Consider the following 21,749-nt stretch of genomic DNA (forward strand, 5'->3'; position numbering starts at 1 on the left):
GTGTTTATATAATGAAATGCTATGAAGTAATTAAAATGAAATCCATGTGTTTTGAGAAAAAAGCAAAAAATTGCCAAAGGATGCATATCGTATGATACCATTATATGAAAAATAAAATCTTGAAATACTGCTGTCTTTTGTATATAGATACAGAAATCTATAGTTTTGTATATAGATACAGAAATCTATAGTTCAAGTGTAAAAACAGTTTGAGAATCGAAACATTGATTTTATTACGGCGCTTATCTCTGGTCTTCAGGAGGGAAAGAATGAATTAGGATTTGGGAAGTTTGACTCTGATATGTTACTTAAAAGAACAAGATATAAAGGAAATGTGGCAAAAATGTTAAAATTTAACAAACCAGATGTTGGGGGCACAGGCAAATAATTTTTTTGTCTCTCTTGGAGGTAAAGTGAGTCTTTTGTTTTTTACTTCTTAAAATTCTTGTTTGTAAATGATATTGATAAAATAAAAAGCCATGGTCTTTAGGTTTGAAATAATTATTTCCTTTAGTTCCTCAGATGTTAGCAATGATGGTTGATCTGGAAGAGGATGAGGACTGGGCAAATGCGGATGAATTAGAAGATGATGATTTTGACAGGTAATCATACACACCGGATACTGTATGGAGGTTCCTTGACAGGATAGAGCAAGATGAGGTAGCAGTGAGAGATTTAGAGTTATAAGGCCCATCTCTTTCCCTCTATATTATGTAATCTGAGGTTAAACTTTTAAGTTTGAAATATGGGACACTTAGGCTTCCTGTTGTATACTTTTCTGCATCAGATCTCTAAATACTTATTTTTAATAAAGCAACTATCTTTTCTACCCCATTTTACTCTAAATTTTTTTTAAAGATTTTCTTGTATGAATATTTTAAAAAATATGTATAAAGAAGCTTTAGTGTGATAATTTCCTTTATATGCATAGACTTTATTTACAGTGGTTGTTTTAGCAAAATTCCATGTGAAACTTTGTATTTTCCTAATAAAATGCAATTTAACTTTAGGCTAAAGAGTAGACAGTGATGAGACTTGTACAGTAGATGACAGTAACACTGGAATTACTATTTTACTTGTGACTTAGAAGGCCCCCATGAATATAGATTCCTGTGGAAAAGTTAACAAAATCTGTTTTCACTGTCCAGTAGTGATGATGGCCTCTTACATGTGTTTGAAACATAGCACTTCAGAACTCTGTTTTTCATTCGGGAGTGCTAAAGGTTATATTATCATATTAAAGATGCAGAATGGAGAGAGAAAGTTGAGTGATTTGTCCATGATTACATAGTCGGTAGACTAGATTACATAGTTGGTAGGCTAGAGTTTAATACCATTTCTCTTACTCTTCCCAGGGCATTACACTACTTTTCTTTCTTAAAAAGAACTGAAATTCTTCCTGTGAAAGGCTGGTAGTCACTATAAGCTACTATAACAATATTAGAAATGAAAGACATTTGACTTAACAGAATACATGGTGTGTGTTTGAGGCTTAATCTCATTATTAAAAATGACTGATTTCTGGCTTAACTATGTTCCGAAGTATATGAAAGTAATCCTTCACTGGAAATCACCTAATAGGGCTGAAGAGAAGACTTGGCTCAGATCAGGTTTCGTTTCCTTTCCCTGGTTCAGTTTCTTTAATGTGCTGCTAACCTGGCCTATAATTTGCTCTGTAAAAAGCACTTATATTTATATAATTTATGAAGCTATTTTTTGTGGACTAGATGAATAAGATTTTCTTACCTATTAGTAAGTAGGCCTTAAATATATTTTTCAGATCAGTTTGTCTGAGAACCTATTCTAAAGATCACTTACCATTTTATCTTTATGTATATAATGTTATCTTCACAAAACAGTTAAAAATTATTCACGTATCAAACTCACTATTAATCTTGGATTTCTAAAACTGTGTAAGGCTTTTATGCCCAAATTTCTTCAATTTTTAATGAAAACACTAGAATTGAGTTTCACCTATACATAATTTTTAACAATACAATTTGTTCTTTAAAGATAAATAAGCTTATAGTGAGAAGATATTCATATAGTTTCAGCACCTTTTTCAGTTTTCTATGTTCAGTCCACTGATAAGCTTGAAGGATACATGTCCAGAAAATGATATACACAAGGCCCTCCTAAATTCTCTACTCATACTTCTGAGTCTTGAAAGTATCATAAGCTAACTTTTAGCTAGTGAGAGATGTAGAGAGAGAAAAAGGGAAAAGCCTTGAAAAATAAGATTCAGACAGGACTTTTTAAACTGTGATGACTCATGATAAACATTTTATTTGCCTACCTCCTGCCCCCTTTTAACTCTAAGGTTTTTAACCCACAACTTAATACATACATTCAAAAGACTGTTTAAATTATTTTTTAGTCCCAGTTCAATAAGATATTTAGAAATGTCTGTATAGGGTACTATTCTGTATTTTGAATAGATTGAATACATTAAATTTTGTTTATGTACAGCAATGCGGTTGCTGGTGAGAGTGCTTTAGACCGAATGGCTTGTGGACTTGGTGGAAAACTCGTTTTGCCAATGATCAAGGAACACATTATGCAAATGCTTCAAAATCGTAAGCTATATTTCTTTCAAATGTTAAAATAGTGGAATGTGTCTTTCTAAATCTTAAACTCTAACAGATGTTTAGACTGCGTCTACAAATTAATCTTTGCCTTTTTATCTTCTATGTTTAACCTGATTTTTACGTTATACTAGTAAAAGTTCTTTAGCCATCTTTGGAAACATTCAGTCTTATGGTAAAGAATATTCTTCTTCACTATTGCAAATATTATTCAATTCTCCCTAGAATTGTCCTCAGTGTATAGGAAAGATTTATAAATTCTAAGGAAGAGTTACAGATTTCCTCCCTAGCTAGAAATATCTAGATGTGAATTTAAGGCATTATTTGAATGTTTAAGAAATATTAGCATATTCGATTCATATAATCTCCCTTTATCAGTATTTTCTATCATTTCCCTAACATTTGATCATTTGTCAGCCTTTGTAATTCGTATCAGTACCAAAAATTGTTATATACATGTCTTATTTTTGTCTTCTTAATTACAAAGTTAATGTGTTTGACTATTTTTTAATTCGAATACAGAAATGTGTAAACTAAAAGTCCCTTACCTTAGCTGTTAACCGTTCTGAGACTGTTTTGTGTGCTCTGCCCTCGCCATTTTTTTCTATGACTTTATTATGCATATATGCAGGTGTTTTTCTGGAATGCGAAAATACCATACAGGCACACCATACTTAGCTTAAGCTTTTGTTCTACAGTACATCGTATCACCATATAGTAGCCTCTTTCATAATATTCCACACTTCCCCCATTAAGTGTTAACAGTTTTTGTTGATTGCAAATAATGATACCACATACACTAATAGAGAAATCCTGGCTTGCTTGTCTGAGTATTTATAGGGAACATTACAAGAAACAAACTGGAGGGTCAAACCATTGATTTGAGATCTTAAAGTAGTAAAATGGAGTGACAATACCAACTTGAAATGAAAATGAATTTTTAAGAACTCTAGCCATTATGCTATTTACCTAGCTCCTTATTCTATACAATTGTTATTTATCCTGAAAAGGCATGGTTCAAAAACATTATCCCTTTTAAATGATGTGTTTTTACATCTGGGTCTTGAATAATAGTTTTCTCCTTTTTTGAGCCTCTCAATTTTGGGTGGTTGGTTTGTTTGTTTGGAAAGAGATAGGGATAGTTAGCATCACAGATTATTCAACCTATAAGAGCTGCTAGAAATAATCTCGCTTTTCCATTTTTAAGATGAAAGTAAAGCCCAGAGATATTAAAGATTGCACAGGGTCAACCAGCTATCAGTGTTTCTCCATTGATTCACACTACTTAAATAGGTTTGTTGTGGATATGGTTTTGGATTTGTAGTTAAAGAATTTGACTTTAAGTTCTAACACTTAAAATGTATGACCTTGAGCAAGTCTGCACTTTTATTTCCTTATCTGTAAAGTAGGAAAATGATGCTTGTCCTGCGCCCAGGATTGAGGTTAAAATCCAAAGATGTATTTAATATGCGAAAAGAACTTTAACGATAGTAAATGATATATATTTCGTAGTAACTTAACATTTGGCCCACTTTATTTTTTAAAAGTTTTATTGTTTTTGCTTTAAATAATAAACAGCAAATTTTTTTAAATCTTCCAATTCAGAGGAGGAAAACTGTTTTGAAATCCCTATACAATATCGTCACATTTTGCTGAACATTCTTCCAGGAACTCTGCATGCTGAGAATATATGAGGCACATCTCTGAACCAAATATAGATATCCTATATCAATAAATATTTATTACATTTCTTTAGTAAGTTCAGCATACCAGGGGTTCCCAACCCCTGAGCCATGGACTGGTACCTGTCAATGGCCTATTAGGAATTGGGCTGCATAGCAGGAGGTGAGCAGTGGGTCAATGAGTGAAGTTTCATCTGTATTTGCAGCCATTTCCCAGCGCTAGCATCACCATCTCAGCTCCTCTTCAGATCATCATGCATTCAGTTGTCATAGGAGCACTAGTCCCTGGTTCCATAAAGATTGGGGATCTTTGCAGTGTATAAGGATTAGTATCAGATACTGATATATTGGTTTCCTGGGATTGTTATTCATCAGTTGTAGAAATTTTGACAATGGTATATTGAGTAATTAAACACATTTAAAACATATAAAATAATATTATTATAAGTGATAATAAAGTTTTAACAACAACATTAGCAGTTTTTCAGAAAATTTTTATAGTAGAATTAGTTACAATAGAGTTCATCTTTACGTAGGTTTCCCAAAGTGAAAAATTAAGTATGATATAATTCAGGATTTTTATACAACTTGATTAACTCTTGTACCAGCAATTTTCAAACTTTCTATTCTGAGGACCTTTTTACACTCTAAAAATTACTGAGTATCCCAGAGTGCTTTTGTGTATGTGGGTTATATCAGTGTTTATTGTATTTGAAATTAAAGCAATTATTTTAAAATAACGATAAACTCATTACATGTTAATAAAAATAACATTTTTTTGTGAAGAATGACTCTTTTCCAAAACAAAGTATTAGAAGAATGTCCTTTTTCTGCAACTTTGTAGATATCTTTTAAATAGCTAATTTTTATATCTGCTTCTATATACAGTCTCTTGAGATTCTACACATGTTGTAATCCCTAGCATATTTTACTGTACCCTCAAAATAAGAATGAAAGAATAATATTAGAATAATTTAGACTTTGTAGACTCCCCGAAGGAATCTCAGGGAATCCCAGAGTTCTCGGGCCCCACTTTGAGAACCATTGCTATCCACAATCCTAGCTTTATGTATTTATGTATATCTTGCTTTGTCCAACAAGGAATTTGAAGCAATTGGAAGGGACAATAATAGAGTAAATATTAATATTTAGAAATGAGAGTCAGGGAAATTATATACTAGGATATGAAATCCAATAACATAAACATTGCTTAACTAATACTGTGCTAACCAAAAAGCAGGTATCCATTATTAATATTAAAATACAAATAAGGTTCATCCATATTCACTTACCATATTATTAAATAAAATTTTTAAATTAGCATATTTTCTCAGCCTTTTTTCTTTTTAAAGAAATATGACCATGGAAATCAGCAAATCTATATTCAGTAAACAGCAGTGTGTGACACAGAAAATCCAGACTTTTAAATTTATTTTAGTAAAATATTAGAGGGAAGAGTCTTTTAAGTAGTTGATATAAATACTGATAAGCTCTTTGCTTCCATATTGCCCTTTAACTTTTGGAATAAAATGCTTGTATAACATAATCACTATTACAATGAAATAATCTAGTCAGATACTTTTTCTGCCCATTTTTCTAATTAATGTATAAGAACATTTTATTCTTTTCAAAATGAGAACTTTTTTATACTTCTACCAGAATTACATGTTTGTAGTGTCTCATTCCTGTTCTTTTATTTGTAATTCTTTTCTGTAGCTGACTGGAAATACCGGCATGCAGGATTAATGGCCTTATCTGCCATTGGTGAAGGATGCCACCAGCAAATGGAAGGAATTCTAAATGAGATAGTAAATTTTGTTTTGCTTTTTCTTCAGGATCCTGTAAGTATCGATAAATGTTTGATTTGTAATTATCACCGTAGTTTCACATGAGAAATAGAAAACCTTTACTAATACAAAGGAACATATTACAGCATCCAAGAGTAAGGTATGCAGCCTGTAATGCCGTGGGACAGATGGCTACAGATTTTGCACCTGGTTTCCAAAAGAAATTTCATGAGAAGGTAACAAGTTTTCAAACACTCAAACTTTAAAAAGAAGGAGTGGCATTTCAGAATGTATGCTTAAGTGTTTTCATTTCACAGGTGATTGCGGCTCTGCTACAGACCATGGAAGACCAAGGCAATCAACGAGTGCAGGCACATGCTGCTGCCGCTCTCATTAACTTTACTGAGGACTGTCCCAAGTCACTACTTATTCCATATTTAGATAATTTGGTGAAACATTTGCATTCCATCATGGTACTTAAACTTCAGGAGGTAAGTTGTAAGATTGTTTTAAGCACCCCCCCATTTGAGATTAATTTAGGTTAATTTGGTGGGTGAGAGACCCCTGGAGAAAGAGGGCTTTCAGCATGACTGTAAAGAATAGAAAGTTAGAAGGAGGACAGTTCAGGCTTGACAGAGAAGGAACCAGTTTTGGACTTGGGGAAGATAATGGCCTATAGGTTAGGTAAAATCAGTATATGAATTGCCTTGAAACCAAGGCAGTTATTTTTGAATTCTGGTTTATGAAAATTTAGAAGAACCATTTTATGTTCTTAACTGCTGCAAGAAATCAGAGTAATGTGATTGTAGAATATTAGCATAGTAGCATTGTGAAACATTAACAGAAAACTCAGCAAGATCGTCATAAGATCATTGTTCAGGTAGCATAGATGGTAATAGTGGAAATTGGCAAGGAAAGGTGATTCAAAAAGATATTTCTCAGGAAGCATCAGCAGTTTCTTTCTGCCAGTTTGAATTTTAGAAAATGAAAGAAGAATATCGTCCTTCTAACATAGGGGACAAATAGAAGGTGTGGAAAAGGCATTTTTGCTTTAAATACATTGAGTTTTTAAAATGAGGCCTGGCCATTCAAATAGAAGATGGTTTATGGTTATAGCTTAAATAAGAGAGGCAACCTAAAAACAACTGAATGACGTAGTACAGCAGTATGTGAGAGCAAAGACACAGGTAAGAAAGACAAAAGATTGAGGCCTAGTCGTCAAAAACAATGAAAATAAATTACTACTATAAAAACGAAATGAATAAAAAGGACATAGAAAATTAAAGCCTTTATTGCTATCATAGTCAACAGACATAAAGGTACTGTCAAATTACTGTAAAAGTTTCTAGCACCAAATTTCTGTACTTTAACTCATTACGAACCAGTAACAGACATTTTGTAAACCACACTTTGCATAGCACTGGTCTAAAGAATAACAGGGAAGAAGATGAGATACACGGTGTCTCAGCAGACAAAGAAAGGGGTTTGAAACAAAGGATGAGTGTTCAGTATCAGATGACAGCAGAATAGGAATATGACAAAGAAACATGAGTATATCTGAAGACAGAAAGATGTAGACCCAAGTTGAAGACAGATTGGTTGGTTGGTTAAATCAGAAATAGATGGATGAAATGTGATTTTACAAGTAGATTTGGGTAGAGGGCTGAAGTGTGAAGAGAGTTTCTGTATCTCCTTCCCCCAGAGGCAAGTGAGATATTTAAAGACTAAAGAACGGAGTTGCTGAGATGGGATGGGGAGGAGGATATAGTATGTGAGCAAGAGTTGTGCGAAGAGAAGGTATTTCCAAGGAAGAAGGACATTCCTTTGAGATCAGAGGCAGACCAAGATATTAAACACAAAGCAGATGCCGAGATATGCAGAAGGGAATATGTTTACATCTTAAAGGTGTAGTGGAACTCAATACAAGGTGAGCTCTGCTGAGGATGTGGTTGTAGTTGATGAGAATGAAGAAAATCTGGAGTAGTTGCTGGATTAAGTATTCACATGAATTCACAAGGAATTATCAAATAATATTGGCAGGTGATAGCGTGAGCCCAGCTACAAATACTCAGTTAGTTTTTGTTATTAACCAGGTCAGAGAATAATGTAGACCTTTGGTGCAGGAGAAAGAAGGATGGTCTCATCTGTTTCATCAAGACAGAGAAGTGGATGAAAGAGGGTACCCATGGTTATCATTAGTGATATCTTCTGGGGAGAGTCAGATTAGAAGATAATGGAATGGACCCAAAAGGGAATTTTCTTCACAACACAGTAAGACAGCACATCATATGTAGTACGTAGTAGGAATAAATGAGGAAAAATGAACAAATGGGATTAGGTAGGCATTAAGCTTGATGGATGCAAAAATTTTAAGAGTCAAATTTGTGCTCAGCAACTAGCTGTGCTTTGAGATAAAGCAGAAGTAAGGCATGATCATACATAAATAGTTCAACAAATTACTAAATTTGCTCCAAAACCTGCAATCTCCACTCTGGCTTCTGGAGGGTGTTCTCAGCTTGCTATTTCAAAACATTTGGGAAAAGCCTTTGGGAACTTGAAGGGAGTGTTTCTTCTGGTTTCTCATTTACATATTTATTTTGTGTGTCTTCCTTCTAGTTGATTCAAAAAGGCACCAAGTTAGTTTTGGAACAAGTTGTGACATCCATTGCATCAGTTGCAGATACTGCAGAGGAAAAATTTGTTCCCTACTATGACTTATTTATGCCATCACTAAAGCACATTGTTGAGAATGCAGTTCAAAAGGAACTTAGACTTCTCAGAGGAAAAACTATTGAATGCATTAGTCTCATTGGTCTGGCTGTTGGGAAGGAAAAAGTAAGTGATTTGTAGTATGTTGAATTTACATTTTGTAATTTGGCTATGAAGGCATTGAGGGTACAAGAAGGTTTTTTCATTCTGATAAATGGTTTTCTGGATGCTTGTTTTTTTCCATCATCTTACTCTCACATTACTCCTATTTTATATATAAATAAATCGTTGCCTTCATTTTTTCATCATTAATGTTAAGGTTTCTTCTTAACCCAGTTATGTTCTTGAAACCTCCCCTTTTCCCTCCCACATGAAAAGTCTTTATCTCTTTGGAGACGTGGAGTTCAAGATCCATATGTTTAGTTTTACCCATTTAAACATGTGCTTGGAAACATTCCAGTTTCTTTCTTGTTAATTTAAAAAGCATCATATAGAGCTTTTTAGAAAATAATTTGCAAAGACCATTGGACATTGTGTTTTTCTTCCCAGCCAATAGCTCAGCATTGTGAAAGTTAATCCAAAAGAAGTTCCTCTGTCATCAACCCCTCACGTTATGATTACTAGAGGTATCATAAAAGAACCTCTCTATCTGGTCTCTAAAACTAGCATCAGTATTTTATAAATTATTTTTCTGTGGGACACCAAGATCCTAACCAGTAAAACATTTTTAAGTTCCATGCTCTGTGTATCTGGCTGTCAACCTATTTTTGAAACACTGCCTGCTTTTACGGTGCAGATTGCCAGAACCATACACACAGTTAAATGAAAATCATGTAGTTCTTTGGAGCAATCTAAAATTTTCTTTCTGGATTTGGATTATCTTTTTACTTCTAGAAATACATAAGACATAGACAAAAACTTGATGCCATTAGAAATACCTTTATACTGCAGTTCACTTTGACCTTCACTGGAAAATATGTTTTTCTAGAAAGAGCACTAAGTCTGTTGCAATATAGATCCTTTTACCTGAGGGGTTATGACCCATGTGGGAAATGTAATAGATCGTTTGGGTAAGTTTTGTTATTACGTGAGAAGCAATAAGTACCTTTCGGATCTGATATACACAAGTAATATTGGTGTTGATTTTCCCAAATATTTTCTCCTAGTTCATGCAAGATGCATCAGATGTGATGCAGCTTTTGTTGAAGACCCAGACAGACTTCAGTGATATGGAAGATGACGATCCTCAGGTAAAGTAGTCTTCACACATTCACCTTGATGCATTTAGGAGTTGCAGACAGCACAAGGTTAAATGTACTAAAACAAAAAGAAAATTAGTAATTGGTTTCTTCAGCCCCTGGTTTTAGATGTATTCTTCACTGATTTGACTTCCGCTTCTCATGACATTTTTCGTCAGTTTGTTGTAGCTGCTTACTCTTTTCTGACTCTCAAGGTTATGGTGCTCTTGAGGGTTCTGTCCTATGCCCTCTTATCTTCTCATTCCCTTTGAGCAGTGTAATTCACATTTGCGGCTTTAGTTTTCCTCTGTATGTTTGTGACTTCCAGATCTTTCTCTGAATTCAAGGTTCATTTATACATACATTTACTAGACATCTCTATTTGGATGTCTCCTGGTCCTTGGAATGCTGCATGACTTCCCTCCCCTGTCAAAAGAAAAAGAAATACAAAAACCTTAACAATCTTAGAACATTCTGTGCTCTCTTCTCTGCCTATAAATAAACATCTCTTTAACTTAGAACCCTCCCCCACCCAGCCTGGCTGACTTCTGCTCATGTTTCACATCTGGTACAAGTTTGGGTGGTGGGTACTATGACACTGTATTATAATAATAGTAATAATCATAAATGTTTTTCCTAATCTTAATAATATTCACAATGCCTAACATAAAACAGGCAGCCAATAAATAATTGTCGAATTAAATTTTTACTTGGCATAGATACACTATAATTGTTTCCTATATACTTAAAATTGTTTTGTTTTGTTTTTAATTAGAAATAGGAAGTGTGTGCCTGTAAGCATGTGAGATAGACATATAGATAGATATTGGAGAGTAAAAATCACTTTCTGGGTGACAAGGGTGATGAATTAGAACCAGATTCTCTGTAGGTAGTTTGCAGATAATTGTCTATGTACACATAATAGTAGGAGAAGAAGTGTCTTAAATAGACCCAGCCACTTACACAGAAAATTACAATAGCTAGGAGAAAAGGATGTTTTGTTTCTTGGGTGTGAATATGTTAATAAAGGTTTAATGAATGGAAAACTAGGCAGTTAGGGGTATAGCGTCAAATAACATATTTCTGCCATCAAGGAAATTAGTGCCTAGGAATTGATTATGTTTAAGTTGGGCTTTATTTATGTGATTCAAGTAATAGTAGAGAAAACTATTTTTTGCTTCTTGAAGTAGGAAAATATAGATACGGTCCTGGTCTTCTCTTTTGCCTCACCTGCTATCTGTATTCCAGTATAGAGGTTCACAATGATTTTGTTATTGTTTCTGTTTAAGCATAAGACCTTAGAAAATGCACTTTTTACTTAAAATGCTGTGAATATAAAATGAAACATTGTTTCTGTGAAAAAACTTTATGATGTTGTATTTCCCTGTTTTAAAATCAATTTTAATTTTTTCCCCAGATCTCTTACATGATCTCAGCATGGGCCAGAATGTGCAAAATCCTTGGAAAAGAATTTCAGCAATACCTTCCAGTGGTTATGGGGCCTTTAATGAAGACAGCTTCAATTAAGCCTGAAGTAGCCCTTTTAGATAGTAGGTATCTTCATGAAGATAGCAATTGTAAAATTTCTCTCTGTTATTAATTTTAACATAAATTTGTTTTCCTCCCTGTAAATAGCCCAAGACATGGAGAATATGAGTGATGATGATGGTTGGGAATTTGTGAACCTTGGTGATCAGCAGAGTTTTGGTATTAAAACTGCAGGACTGGAAGAAAAGTCAACTGCTTGTCAGATGCTGGTAAGTGATAGTGATGTTTAAACTTTGTTTTACAGCTTCTCATAATACATTTATATACATTTGATAGGAGTGCTTTTTATAGATGCTAAAGAAATTTTGAAGAGCAGGAATATATTCTTAAAGGTGTAGAAATCTTTTAACCCAACATCTCTACTTATGGATTTCCATTCTAAAGAAATCATGTAGATGAAACCTTTTATTATCAGTGCTGCTTCTTATAACAAAAAAAAAAGAATAGCTTGAATACCTGCTTTTAGTAAGATGGTTAATACTAGAGTATTAACACAGCGGTTAGAAAGCCACGGAGGGCAAAGATTTTTGAGTTTTGTGCTTAGTGTATAGTAGTTGGCCAAGGAATATCTTTTGAGCGAATATCCAGAAATGTACTCATGATATTAAGTAAAACTGGTATGATGTAGTTTGTGTAAATAAACATGGTAGAAAATTAAAATGTGTACACTGATAATTTCTTGTGTTATGGTATTTGTGTTTAAGTTCTCTTTGAGTTTTTTGTTTGCCTTTATGAGCATGTTATAGACAGTAGAGGATAATATATTTTTTGAAAGAAAAGATTATGGTATATTACAAATTTAGCAGTTAATGGCTTTAATTTCTTATTACTAAAGCATTTTGTTCTCTAATTCATTTCAACATATTTCTTAAACTTATCAATACTGACTATAATTTATAAACATTTTGGATCTGTAAAGTATCTTTTAACTGGAGAGCAAATGTAACATCTTTAAACAAAGTATCAAATCTTTTAATGTAGTGGAAGAGAATTTAAAAATTATTAAAACAACACTTTTCTGTTTTAAAAATCACTTATTGAAAGGATCTTTTTAATATAAAATAACAAGCCTGTTGGCTGCACATTTACAAAGTAAATGATACGCTAACAATTAAGTTTTTAAGTTTTTAAAATATCTTTTAAAATTATTTTTCCTAATTGATGTATTTTGTTCAAAGTATTTTCAGAGTGCTGAAACTTTTGCAAAATTCTCTGACACAAAAATAAAAATATGTAGTATTCCAGACTTTTAAGTGACAGTATATGCTACAATCATTTCATGGCCTTTTCCCATTTTACTTTTTTTTTTTTTTTTTTTGGTTGAAAGACTAATTTAATGGTCCTACATGTATCCTTAAATGTAATTCTAGTCAGAATACAACATTCTCTGGTCCTTATGTAATAAAAATACCTATAAACTAACATGAATCTTAAGTACTTTTCCAATACTTTGATTTCAGGTTTGCTATGCTAAGGAGTTAAAGGAAGGCTTTGTGGAATACACCGAACAGGTTGTCAAACTGATGGTCCCTTTACTGAAATTTTATTTCCACGATGATATCCTGCAGTTTTTGAATGCAAAACATGTCTAGATTTATTTAATTTTAGCTTGTTTTCAGATATTATTAGACTTTGTGTTAACTGAAAGGTATATCACTATTGTTTATGTTTGCAGTAACTATAGTTTCAGGTTGTAAACTTGGTTCTTTGCATATGCCTTTGTTTCACTTGAGCCAAAAACATGAAAAAAGAAAATGTTACCTATTAAATTGGCTGTTTTCTATGGTCCACCGAAGGATTTTAAGGATTGGTATTTTATTGGCAAATGTGTACAATTGTATATAATTGCTAGTTTTTCCAATAGTTGTTTGGTAATGTTAAAAAAGTAAGACCTTTCTCAGTAGATTAGAAACCCACTAATAACTTGCTGTAAACTTGCTGTAGCACAGAATCCTACATTTCAAAAGTAGATAGCATCTTTAGAAAGAAACATCTCTTGGTATATCTGCATATTAAATATTTTCCTCCTCAACATAGTAATTACTACTATAAGTTACATGTTTATGCCTTTGCACACACAAAATTTCATAAGTGGGTTAAAAAAAGACAACTCAACAAAGTGGTAGAGCCCAGACCCAAACTCAGCTCTGTCTGCCTCTAGGGTCCCTTTGTTGTGGTCCTCATGCAGTATCCTGTAGTGGCATCCTTTACAGAAGATGGCTTTTGCCCAGCAGAGAATTCCCATTATTTAAGAAAACAAAGCAGAATTGTTTTTAAGAGGAACTCTTGAGACTTTATTTTGAAAATGGTATTAGATAGAGAAAGACAACTAAACTTTTATTAAAAATGGAAAAGACTAGTACAGGAAGAGATCCAAGGGTCTCAGGTCTTTTCACAGTCGTTTTTATGTTTTTGGGTTACATTTGAGACTCATATTGTAGGTGACAGAAAACACAGGAGGTATGTCTTGTGAGCAGAGAGACTTATATTTTTATACATGTTATATTTAACACAAGCTCTTGGATAGCAGTCTTAGGTAAACAAGTTGCTTAGCACTCCTGTTAACTTAGCACTTTTAAATAAGAAAATGATAGGACAATCTTTTGAGGATAGTGATTACATTTCCTTAACAATAATACGTGTTCGAGTGGCAGCAGCAGAATCCATGCCTCTTCTGTTGGAATGTGCGAGAGTTCGTGGTCCTGAGTATCTCACACAAATGTGGCATTTTATGTGTGATGCTCTAATCAAGGCCATTGGCACAGAACCAGATTCAGATGTCCTCTCAGAAATAATGCATTCTTTTGCAAAGGTAAATATTTTTCTCTTAATAATATGTATGAAGTCATATGTTCATTTATTAATCTTGCTCAATACATTGGGGAACTTTTGTGTAACAGTTTTTTTTTTTAACTAAAAATGGCCAGTTCTTTTTTATTTTAATGTTTTGGTGTCATTTGTTTCTTAAGAGTAGCTACCCTTGTATTCCAGTCTTAAGTAGTTTCTACCATCATTTACCTATAGTCTGACTATAAAAGCTTGGGTATCATTTCCAACTCATTGTCTGATTTTTGTTCTAGACTCTCTTCTAAATTCCTGTTTTTCCCCATTGTCTTCTCTCTTCTTTGTGCTGCCAAAATAGCCTCACTTGGTCTGTTCCAGAAGTTGCTCTTACTTTTCCTCGTAGCCTGTTCTCCTTTCTCAAGCATTAACTTGGTCTTCGTTTTAGTCACTAATCTTCCCATATTCTTGGTCACCCCCATTGTTCACAGCTCCATAGCTTGCTCCCATTAGGTTTAAAAATTCTTTAGCATCTTTGTCTCCATTTACACTCTTGCAGTTCAAAATTTCTTGTTTTTCCAAAGAATGCATGCTTCCAGACCTTTGCCTATATCGTTCCCTCTACCTGTGATGCCCTCCCAGAGCGGACTAACCCTTCTCTAGTGCTGTCTTTGTATAGAGCATGTATGTAGGATTGGGCTCCTTAGAAGCTGGTTGGCCTGTTCCATCTTTGAACACTCAGCACATAGCATAATGCCTGGCACTTACGATGTGCCTAGAACAAGTTTAAAAGAAAATGTGTTTTAAAGTCTTCTCTTTAATATACTGGCATAGTAACAAATACAAACCAAGAATATCCGTTCATTTAATCATTAGTCTTCCAGGATACTGAGCTATGCTCATTTTTCTCATGCTTCCATGTGATTCTTAATGAAGTTTAACTTTTGACTCTTAGAAACCCGTAAATCTTAGTTGCTTTCTTTCTTCAACCTCATTTTAGTGCATTGAAGTAATGGGAGATGGATGCCTTAGTAATGAACACTTTGAAGAATTAGGAGGCATACTGAAAGCTAAACTTGAAGAACATTTTAAAAATCAAGAATTGCGACAAGGTAAGTTTTTTATGCTTTATTTCTGAATGTAATCCTTGACCATTTTGGCAACCATTTAAAAAGACATTTATTTGGGTATGTTTTAGTTAAAAGACAAGATGAAGACTATGATGAACAGGTGGAAGAGTCACTGCAAGATGAGGTAAATTATTCCCTTCAGAACTTGATTTACCTGGTCATTTCTATCTGGAAGATTTTTAAATGCTTACGTTTCTAATTCATCTGACCTGACATTCTTATGTAATTATTAGTAATCTTTAGCAAAAGAATCTGATGTATATTTTATTAATTTAGAGAATAAGTCATTCGACTTATCTGATTTGTGTTTTGAATGCTGTGTGTATGCATTTTGTTGCATATACGTACACATAAAAGTACTTTGTAGTTCTAGTATTTTCTTTTACTTAGTCCTCACAGCTGTGTATTTGGTGATGCTTTCACTATTTTAAAGATGCTTGAACTCAAACTCAGATGTTAAGTGACTACCTAAAGGCACATACTCTTGAAGGACCTAGAGTTTAAGGCCAGATCTTTTTGTAACACCTGTCTTTCTACTGAACTATAGAATAATGCAGATTTACTTCTAGTAAATAATATACATGCATTATTTGATAGGATAATTCTCTGCCTTGTTACTTAGTTCTTGCCTCATCAAACCATTTGACACCATCAGACATATTTCAACTGTGTATTTAGGGTCTATAATATGTGGCTCGTGGCCATCCTGGTGGACCAGTGCTGGCATGTTCAGGTCATCCCAATTCTCTGCAGCGTGCTCACATGCTACCAAGCACAAGTTCACAGGGATGAGATGTTGTAAGTAACTGACACCACATCTTCCCATCAGCCTGCTTCAAAATTAGAAACATTCTTGCAAAAAAAAAACAAAACAGAAAATACTCAAGTAAAAACACTTTGAAGTATGTACTAAGATCAGTCTTTGCAAGAAGTGCAATACTTGCCATACACCTTTATTCATAGGCAGGTAAGAGACATGACACCCTAACATTGAGGTAAACTTAGTCTCTAGATTCCTGCTGTGCCCTTAAGATAGTGATGAGAAATTTTTCTCATTTTAAAATAAATGTTAGTGTTAATAATAGTGGGGATACTTTTTAATACATATAGGTGTGTTTGTTTTGTTTTAGGATGATAATGACGTCTATATTCTGACCAAAGTGTCAGACATTTTACACTCAATATTCAGTAGCTACAAGGAAAAGGTGTTACCATGGTTTGAACAGCTGCTTCCGTTAATTGTCAACCTAATTGTAAGTGTTGCCTCTCTTCAACAGTTATTTTAGATGATTTACCTGGAATTCTTTTCATTGCAGTATTAGAAAACTTACACTGTCCAGTCAAAATGGGTCCTAGAAATCAGTTTTCAACTCTGCATCTTTAATTTTATCAAGTTTATTGCCCTGTATATTTTCTCACTCAACATAAGCTTAAAGTTTGCTATTTGGGTTTTCCATAGTTAAATCATTATACATTCTAAAGACAAACAAGTGATTTTTCATTATTTCAGATTATCTATGCCTTGCTGAGTTGACAAATGAAAACAGAATGATTATATTTTTTGCAATAGACCCTAGAGATTTCAGTTATGATCCTTGTTAGTACAACCAGCAATCATAGATTTTGGATGATGGTCTTATATACTGTTTTTAAAATACGTACTAAAATGCAATCATTAGATATTCACTTTTTTTTGGTTTTTAATTTTGTATTTTATTGTATTTAGTAGTGTACTACATTTTTTCAAAGATTTAAATCAAAACTATAAGATTGTCACATCTTTTATTATTGTGTTTTTTTAAATACAGCATTCTGTTACCTTTTTTGTAAAGTGAATATATATACATTACTGCTATTGTCAGTTCTTCCTGGTTTATGATAATGTCAGATTGTGGAATTCTGTAAGAGTTCACAAAAGTCTTTTAAACCTGTGCTTATTTAAATCTATATAGTACTTTGAGGCTTGTTGTTCACAAGAAGTAGTTGTTACTAGTTTTCCTTGCCTCTGTCGGGAATATCCAAGAAAGCCGATAGTGTATAGTGAATATTTATTTCTTTGCAACCTTTATGTACTTCAATATTCAAAGCTTAAAAGAATATCTCTTTTGTAGTGTCCACATAGACCATGGCCAGACAGACAATGGGGATTGTGCATCTTTGATGATGTTATAGAACACTGTAGTCCAGCCTCATTTAAATATGCAGAATATTTCTTAAGGCCAATGCTCCAATATGTATGTGACAACAGCCCAGAAGTCAGGCAAGCAGCTGCATATGGCCTGGGAGTCATGGCACAGTATGGTGGAGATAACTATCGTCCTTTTTGTACAGGTACTGATGTTTATTTGGTTACATGCATTTTCTTTCAGGCATTTTTTTTTTTCCTACCTAGTTCTCTCTTCAAGAGCACTCCCAAACATTATCTTTCTGTTTCTACCTTATTCTCTTTCCCTTTTTCAAACACTCCATCTATAGCACTTATAAATTTATCATCTTTATTCTCATAGAAATGAAAAATGAAATCTGCGTGGAATCAGAGCCTCTCCTCCCCAGTCTTCCAGGGCACGGTTTATTTTGGGTTTCGGAGGTGCACCAAAAACTCCTAAAACAGGACTTTTAAAACATACTTGAGTTTAGCCAGGAATATAGCTAGGAGGCTTTTAAAAGCTTAAGTACTGTAAGGTGATCAGGTGTGTAAATCTGTAGGCTACTAACATCTTGAGGTCTCCAAGTTAGTAGAATGCTAGTGCTCCTGACTCTGCTGGAACAGTCTCCCTTTCATTACTCCATCTGTTAATTCTGTAGTGAAGGAGACAAAACATTCCTTAATCTTTAACATTTCTTCACTATAACTGATAACTGGACCAGAGATTTGCATGAAAGTGTGAGCTTTTAACTGACCTTTTTTCAAATGCTTATTTTAGAAGCACTTCCACTGCTGGTAAGAGTAATTCAGTCTGCTGATTCTAAGACCAAAGAAAATGTCAATGCTACAGAGAACTGCATCTCAGCAGTAGGGAAAATTATGAAGTTTAAGCCTGACTGTGTGAACGTTGAAGAAGTTCTGCCACACTGGTTGTCTTGGCTTCCACTACATGAAGATAAAGAAGAAGCTGTTCAGACTTTCAATTATCTGTGTGACCTGATTGAAAGGTAAGAAAGAAGATAAATGGACCTTATGTCCTTCTCCTTCACAAAAGAAGTGCTTCCTGTGCACAGCCCTCAGGTGTACAGATTTGTAATAATACTGTCTTTATAAATCATGTTAAGAAACCATATCACAGGTAAGATTGCCTCATAATCTAATTTGGGTTATTTTTTATGGAATTCAACAAATGAGGCCTTATATAGAACATAATGTTTTAAGAAGGTTCTCTTTCATTGTTCTGTTTCCCACCCTCATTCATTCATTCATTCATTCAGCTTTAGGGTTTTTTTTAATTTCAGTTTTACTGAGGTATAATTGACATTATTAATAGAATGAGGTTGAAGTACATTGTTAGTACCATTTTTTGCCCTCTGAAATCCTGGTGTTTTTCTTTGGATTTAAGAATCAATGATATAAGGAAGTATACCAGACGGGCAGTCAAGTTCTGGCACTGGGCACTGGGCCCTGGCATTGTTAATACAATTTTGTTCCCATGAGTAAATCTAAGAATTATAAACAACCTGGAGGCATAGAAACTATCAGATCATAGGCATGTTCTTCAGTGGTCTAAGTCCAAGTTCCCCTGAATATTACTCACTTAATTTTAGTTCATGAATGCATCTAAGGGCTATAACCACTCATCGAGAATTTGTAGAAATGGGCCAATGGGCTTATTTCTTCATGCCTATAAGTTCATATTCACACACAGTTTTAGTCTTCCCACTGAGAACCTCATTAAGAAATATAACAGCCATCCTGAAGACAACACACTCCTTACCTGCCTCCTCCTCTGAAGTGACCAGTTCTCCATTGATCACCTCCCTCAGAAATAACTATTCTGAATTCTAGTTAAATTCACTGTTATGTTTCTTTACATTAGAGTTTCCTGGAGTTTATTTCCTGGCTTACTCTCGTAATGCCCGTGTATCATTTTGAACTTCAGATTTATTTTAGAAACTATTTGGTAATATTTAAATTAAATTTGTATTAAGCTGTTATACTTTCTTTTTTTAATAAGTCACATTATTTTTAAAGCATTTAGAGCATTCTGTTGTTTGACTCTTAAAACTGTCTCGAGAAATGAGCCAAGTATTTTTTCTAATTTGCAGGGGAAGAAACTAAAGAGTTAATAAGTAAAATTAACTGGTTTTCTGCCTAAATTTAAAAAGGCAGTTGATTTTAGTGAATGCATAATCACTTTATAAAAACCTTATAACAAAATTTAGTGTTGGAGGGAGGGTGTAGGAAAGAAAGTATGAGTGCTTGAGTGATTTCTCCTTATAATTTTCATTTAAAAGGTTTTCTTCTCTTTCTTTTGTCAGTAATCACCCAATCGTTCTTGGCCCAAACAATACCAATCTGCCCAAAATATTCAGTATAATTGCAGAAGGAGAAATGCATGAGGCAATTAAACATGAAGATCCTTGTGCCAAACGTCTGGCTAATGTAGTTCGCCAAGTACAGGTAAGCAGATTTGGTTAAATTGGGGCAGGAGGAATAAAATTGTTTCTTTGTTTTTTTGTTTTTTCATATCCTTTATTAGAAGAAGAAATAGAAATTTAATAAGCTAAGGAAATTTTATTTTTCTATTCTCTTGTCTCCAAGCCTCAAATGGATTATATTTAACATAATCTGTGTGTATACCTATTATTTATTAGAACTAAAACCTTTGTCTTAAATTTGAGATATTTTGAACCTTCCAGTTGGTGCTTAGTACAACTCATGCATAAATTGTCTGCGTATCTGTGAGAAAAAAAAGATGCACCTGGTTCCATAATAAATAAGGGGGGGTGCATCTTTTTTAGTACTGTAAGCATTATTGTTTAAAATGATTTTTACTCCCTAAATTCATGTGTGTTGGTTACTTGAATTTGTCATCTACCTAGTGCATTTTTATCAGTGCAAAGATGAAAACTGTAAATGCAACGAACTTTAAAGAAATGAACAGATTTCTTTTATAATGATACTCATCAAACTAATCTACTTGGAAAGAAAATATTTTGGCATTACAACTGTCTACCTAATGATGATTATTAAAATACTTCCAAATAACCATTTTACCAAATCTAAATCTGTGAAAATGTTTTTTCCCCTAGACATCTGGAGGATTGTGGACTGAATGCATAGCACAGCTCAGTCCTGAGCAGCAGGCAGCAATACAGGAGCTCCTGAACTCTGCTTGAAGGGCCTTAATATCACCACCAGAAAACTAACTCCAAATAAACGTTTACCCTTTTGTTTAGGTTTCTTTGTTTTGTTTTTGAGCAAAAGAGAACAGTTGAGTTTTGTGTAGGGCATTCTTCTCCAAAGCTACAACAGCAGGAAGAGAAGCTCTGGGTTTCAGAATGGTGTTTAAATGGATTTCTATCATACCACTGAAGAAGTTCCCCGTTAGCCCTACAGTAGCACTGAAGAGTATTTTTCTATTGGTATAACCCACCCATGTGAAGGTGAAAGGGAAATGGAATTAATTTATCTCATTAGACATAAGGAAATTTAAGACAAAACAGCTTTAAGATCCGTTACTCAGCATAGATGTGTGTGAAAACAAATTCTGTACATCTAGTGTTAATTCTATTAATTGGAGTGTGAATCTTTTTTGTAGGATAGAAAGAAGCCTACACAGCAAACTAGTAGATCCAAAAATTGAAAAATAAAATGCTTAAGACAAAAACAAGCATGAAGATGTCATATTTGATGTCACTTTTGGTTCTTTTTCCCAAAAGGCTTATGCAGTAACTCAGTTTGGAACGCTTTTAAGCTTCCAACCCTTGAATGTGAAGTGTTGGCATGTCTAGCAGTAGTCTCATTCACTCCTCAATAAACAACATTGAAATACAAAAAAATGTTTGTGTAAAAGTTCCATACTGTCTGGCTTTGATTCATTCAATGTTTTTAATATAAGAATAATTAATATTTTTTTAAAGTAATAACTATGGCTCTGAATGTTTTTTCCCCTAGCATTTCCCTTGTGCAATTCAAACTTGAAAACATCTAGTTTTTACCATCTTCCACTTTAATTTAAGCTAAGTTATGATACACCTATAGCGTTCACAATTGGTGTCTTTTTAAAACTAAGATGGATAAGATAAAAAAGATTTGGCTTAGTATTTTCATTGCAAATTGTCATTGCTATAGAAT

The 21,749-nt window shown here is 33.7% G+C and overlaps 1 protein-coding gene across 1 annotated transcript in view; it reads left to right on the forward strand.

Moving 5' to 3' along the window:
- The window catches only part of IPO5 (importin 5), a 38,775-nt gene extending 17,321 nt beyond the window's left edge, over positions 1-21,454 (forward strand). The window contains exons 9-26 of the mRNA XM_039849168.1: positions 515-602; positions 2,470-2,576; positions 5,984-6,108; positions 6,201-6,290; positions 6,372-6,545; positions 8,671-8,889; positions 9,930-10,013; positions 11,419-11,551; positions 11,637-11,758; positions 13,010-13,106; positions 14,189-14,361; positions 15,331-15,442; positions 15,529-15,584; positions 16,591-16,713; positions 17,572-17,791; positions 18,385-18,613; positions 19,931-20,072; positions 20,705-21,454. Of these exons, the coding sequence (XP_039705102.1) occupies positions 515-602; positions 2,470-2,576; positions 5,984-6,108; positions 6,201-6,290; positions 6,372-6,545; positions 8,671-8,889; positions 9,930-10,013; positions 11,419-11,551; positions 11,637-11,758; positions 13,010-13,106; positions 14,189-14,361; positions 15,331-15,442; positions 15,529-15,584; positions 16,591-16,713; positions 17,572-17,791; positions 18,385-18,613; positions 19,931-20,072; positions 20,705-20,791 (2,381 nt within the window). The 3' untranslated portion in view covers positions 20,792-21,454. The remainder of the gene's footprint in view (positions 1-514; positions 603-2,469; positions 2,577-5,983; positions 6,109-6,200; positions 6,291-6,371; positions 6,546-8,670; positions 8,890-9,929; positions 10,014-11,418; positions 11,552-11,636; positions 11,759-13,009; positions 13,107-14,188; positions 14,362-15,330; positions 15,443-15,528; positions 15,585-16,590; positions 16,714-17,571; positions 17,792-18,384; positions 18,614-19,930; positions 20,073-20,704) is intronic.
- Positions 21,455-21,749: the final 295 nt, after the last annotated feature.

Source organism: Pteropus medius, unplaced genomic scaffold, assembly GCF_902729225.1.
Source record: "Pteropus medius unplaced genomic scaffold, Ma_sr-lr_union100, whole genome shotgun sequence".
Lineage (NCBI taxonomy): Eukaryota > Metazoa > Chordata > Mammalia > Chiroptera > Pteropodidae > Pteropus > Pteropus medius.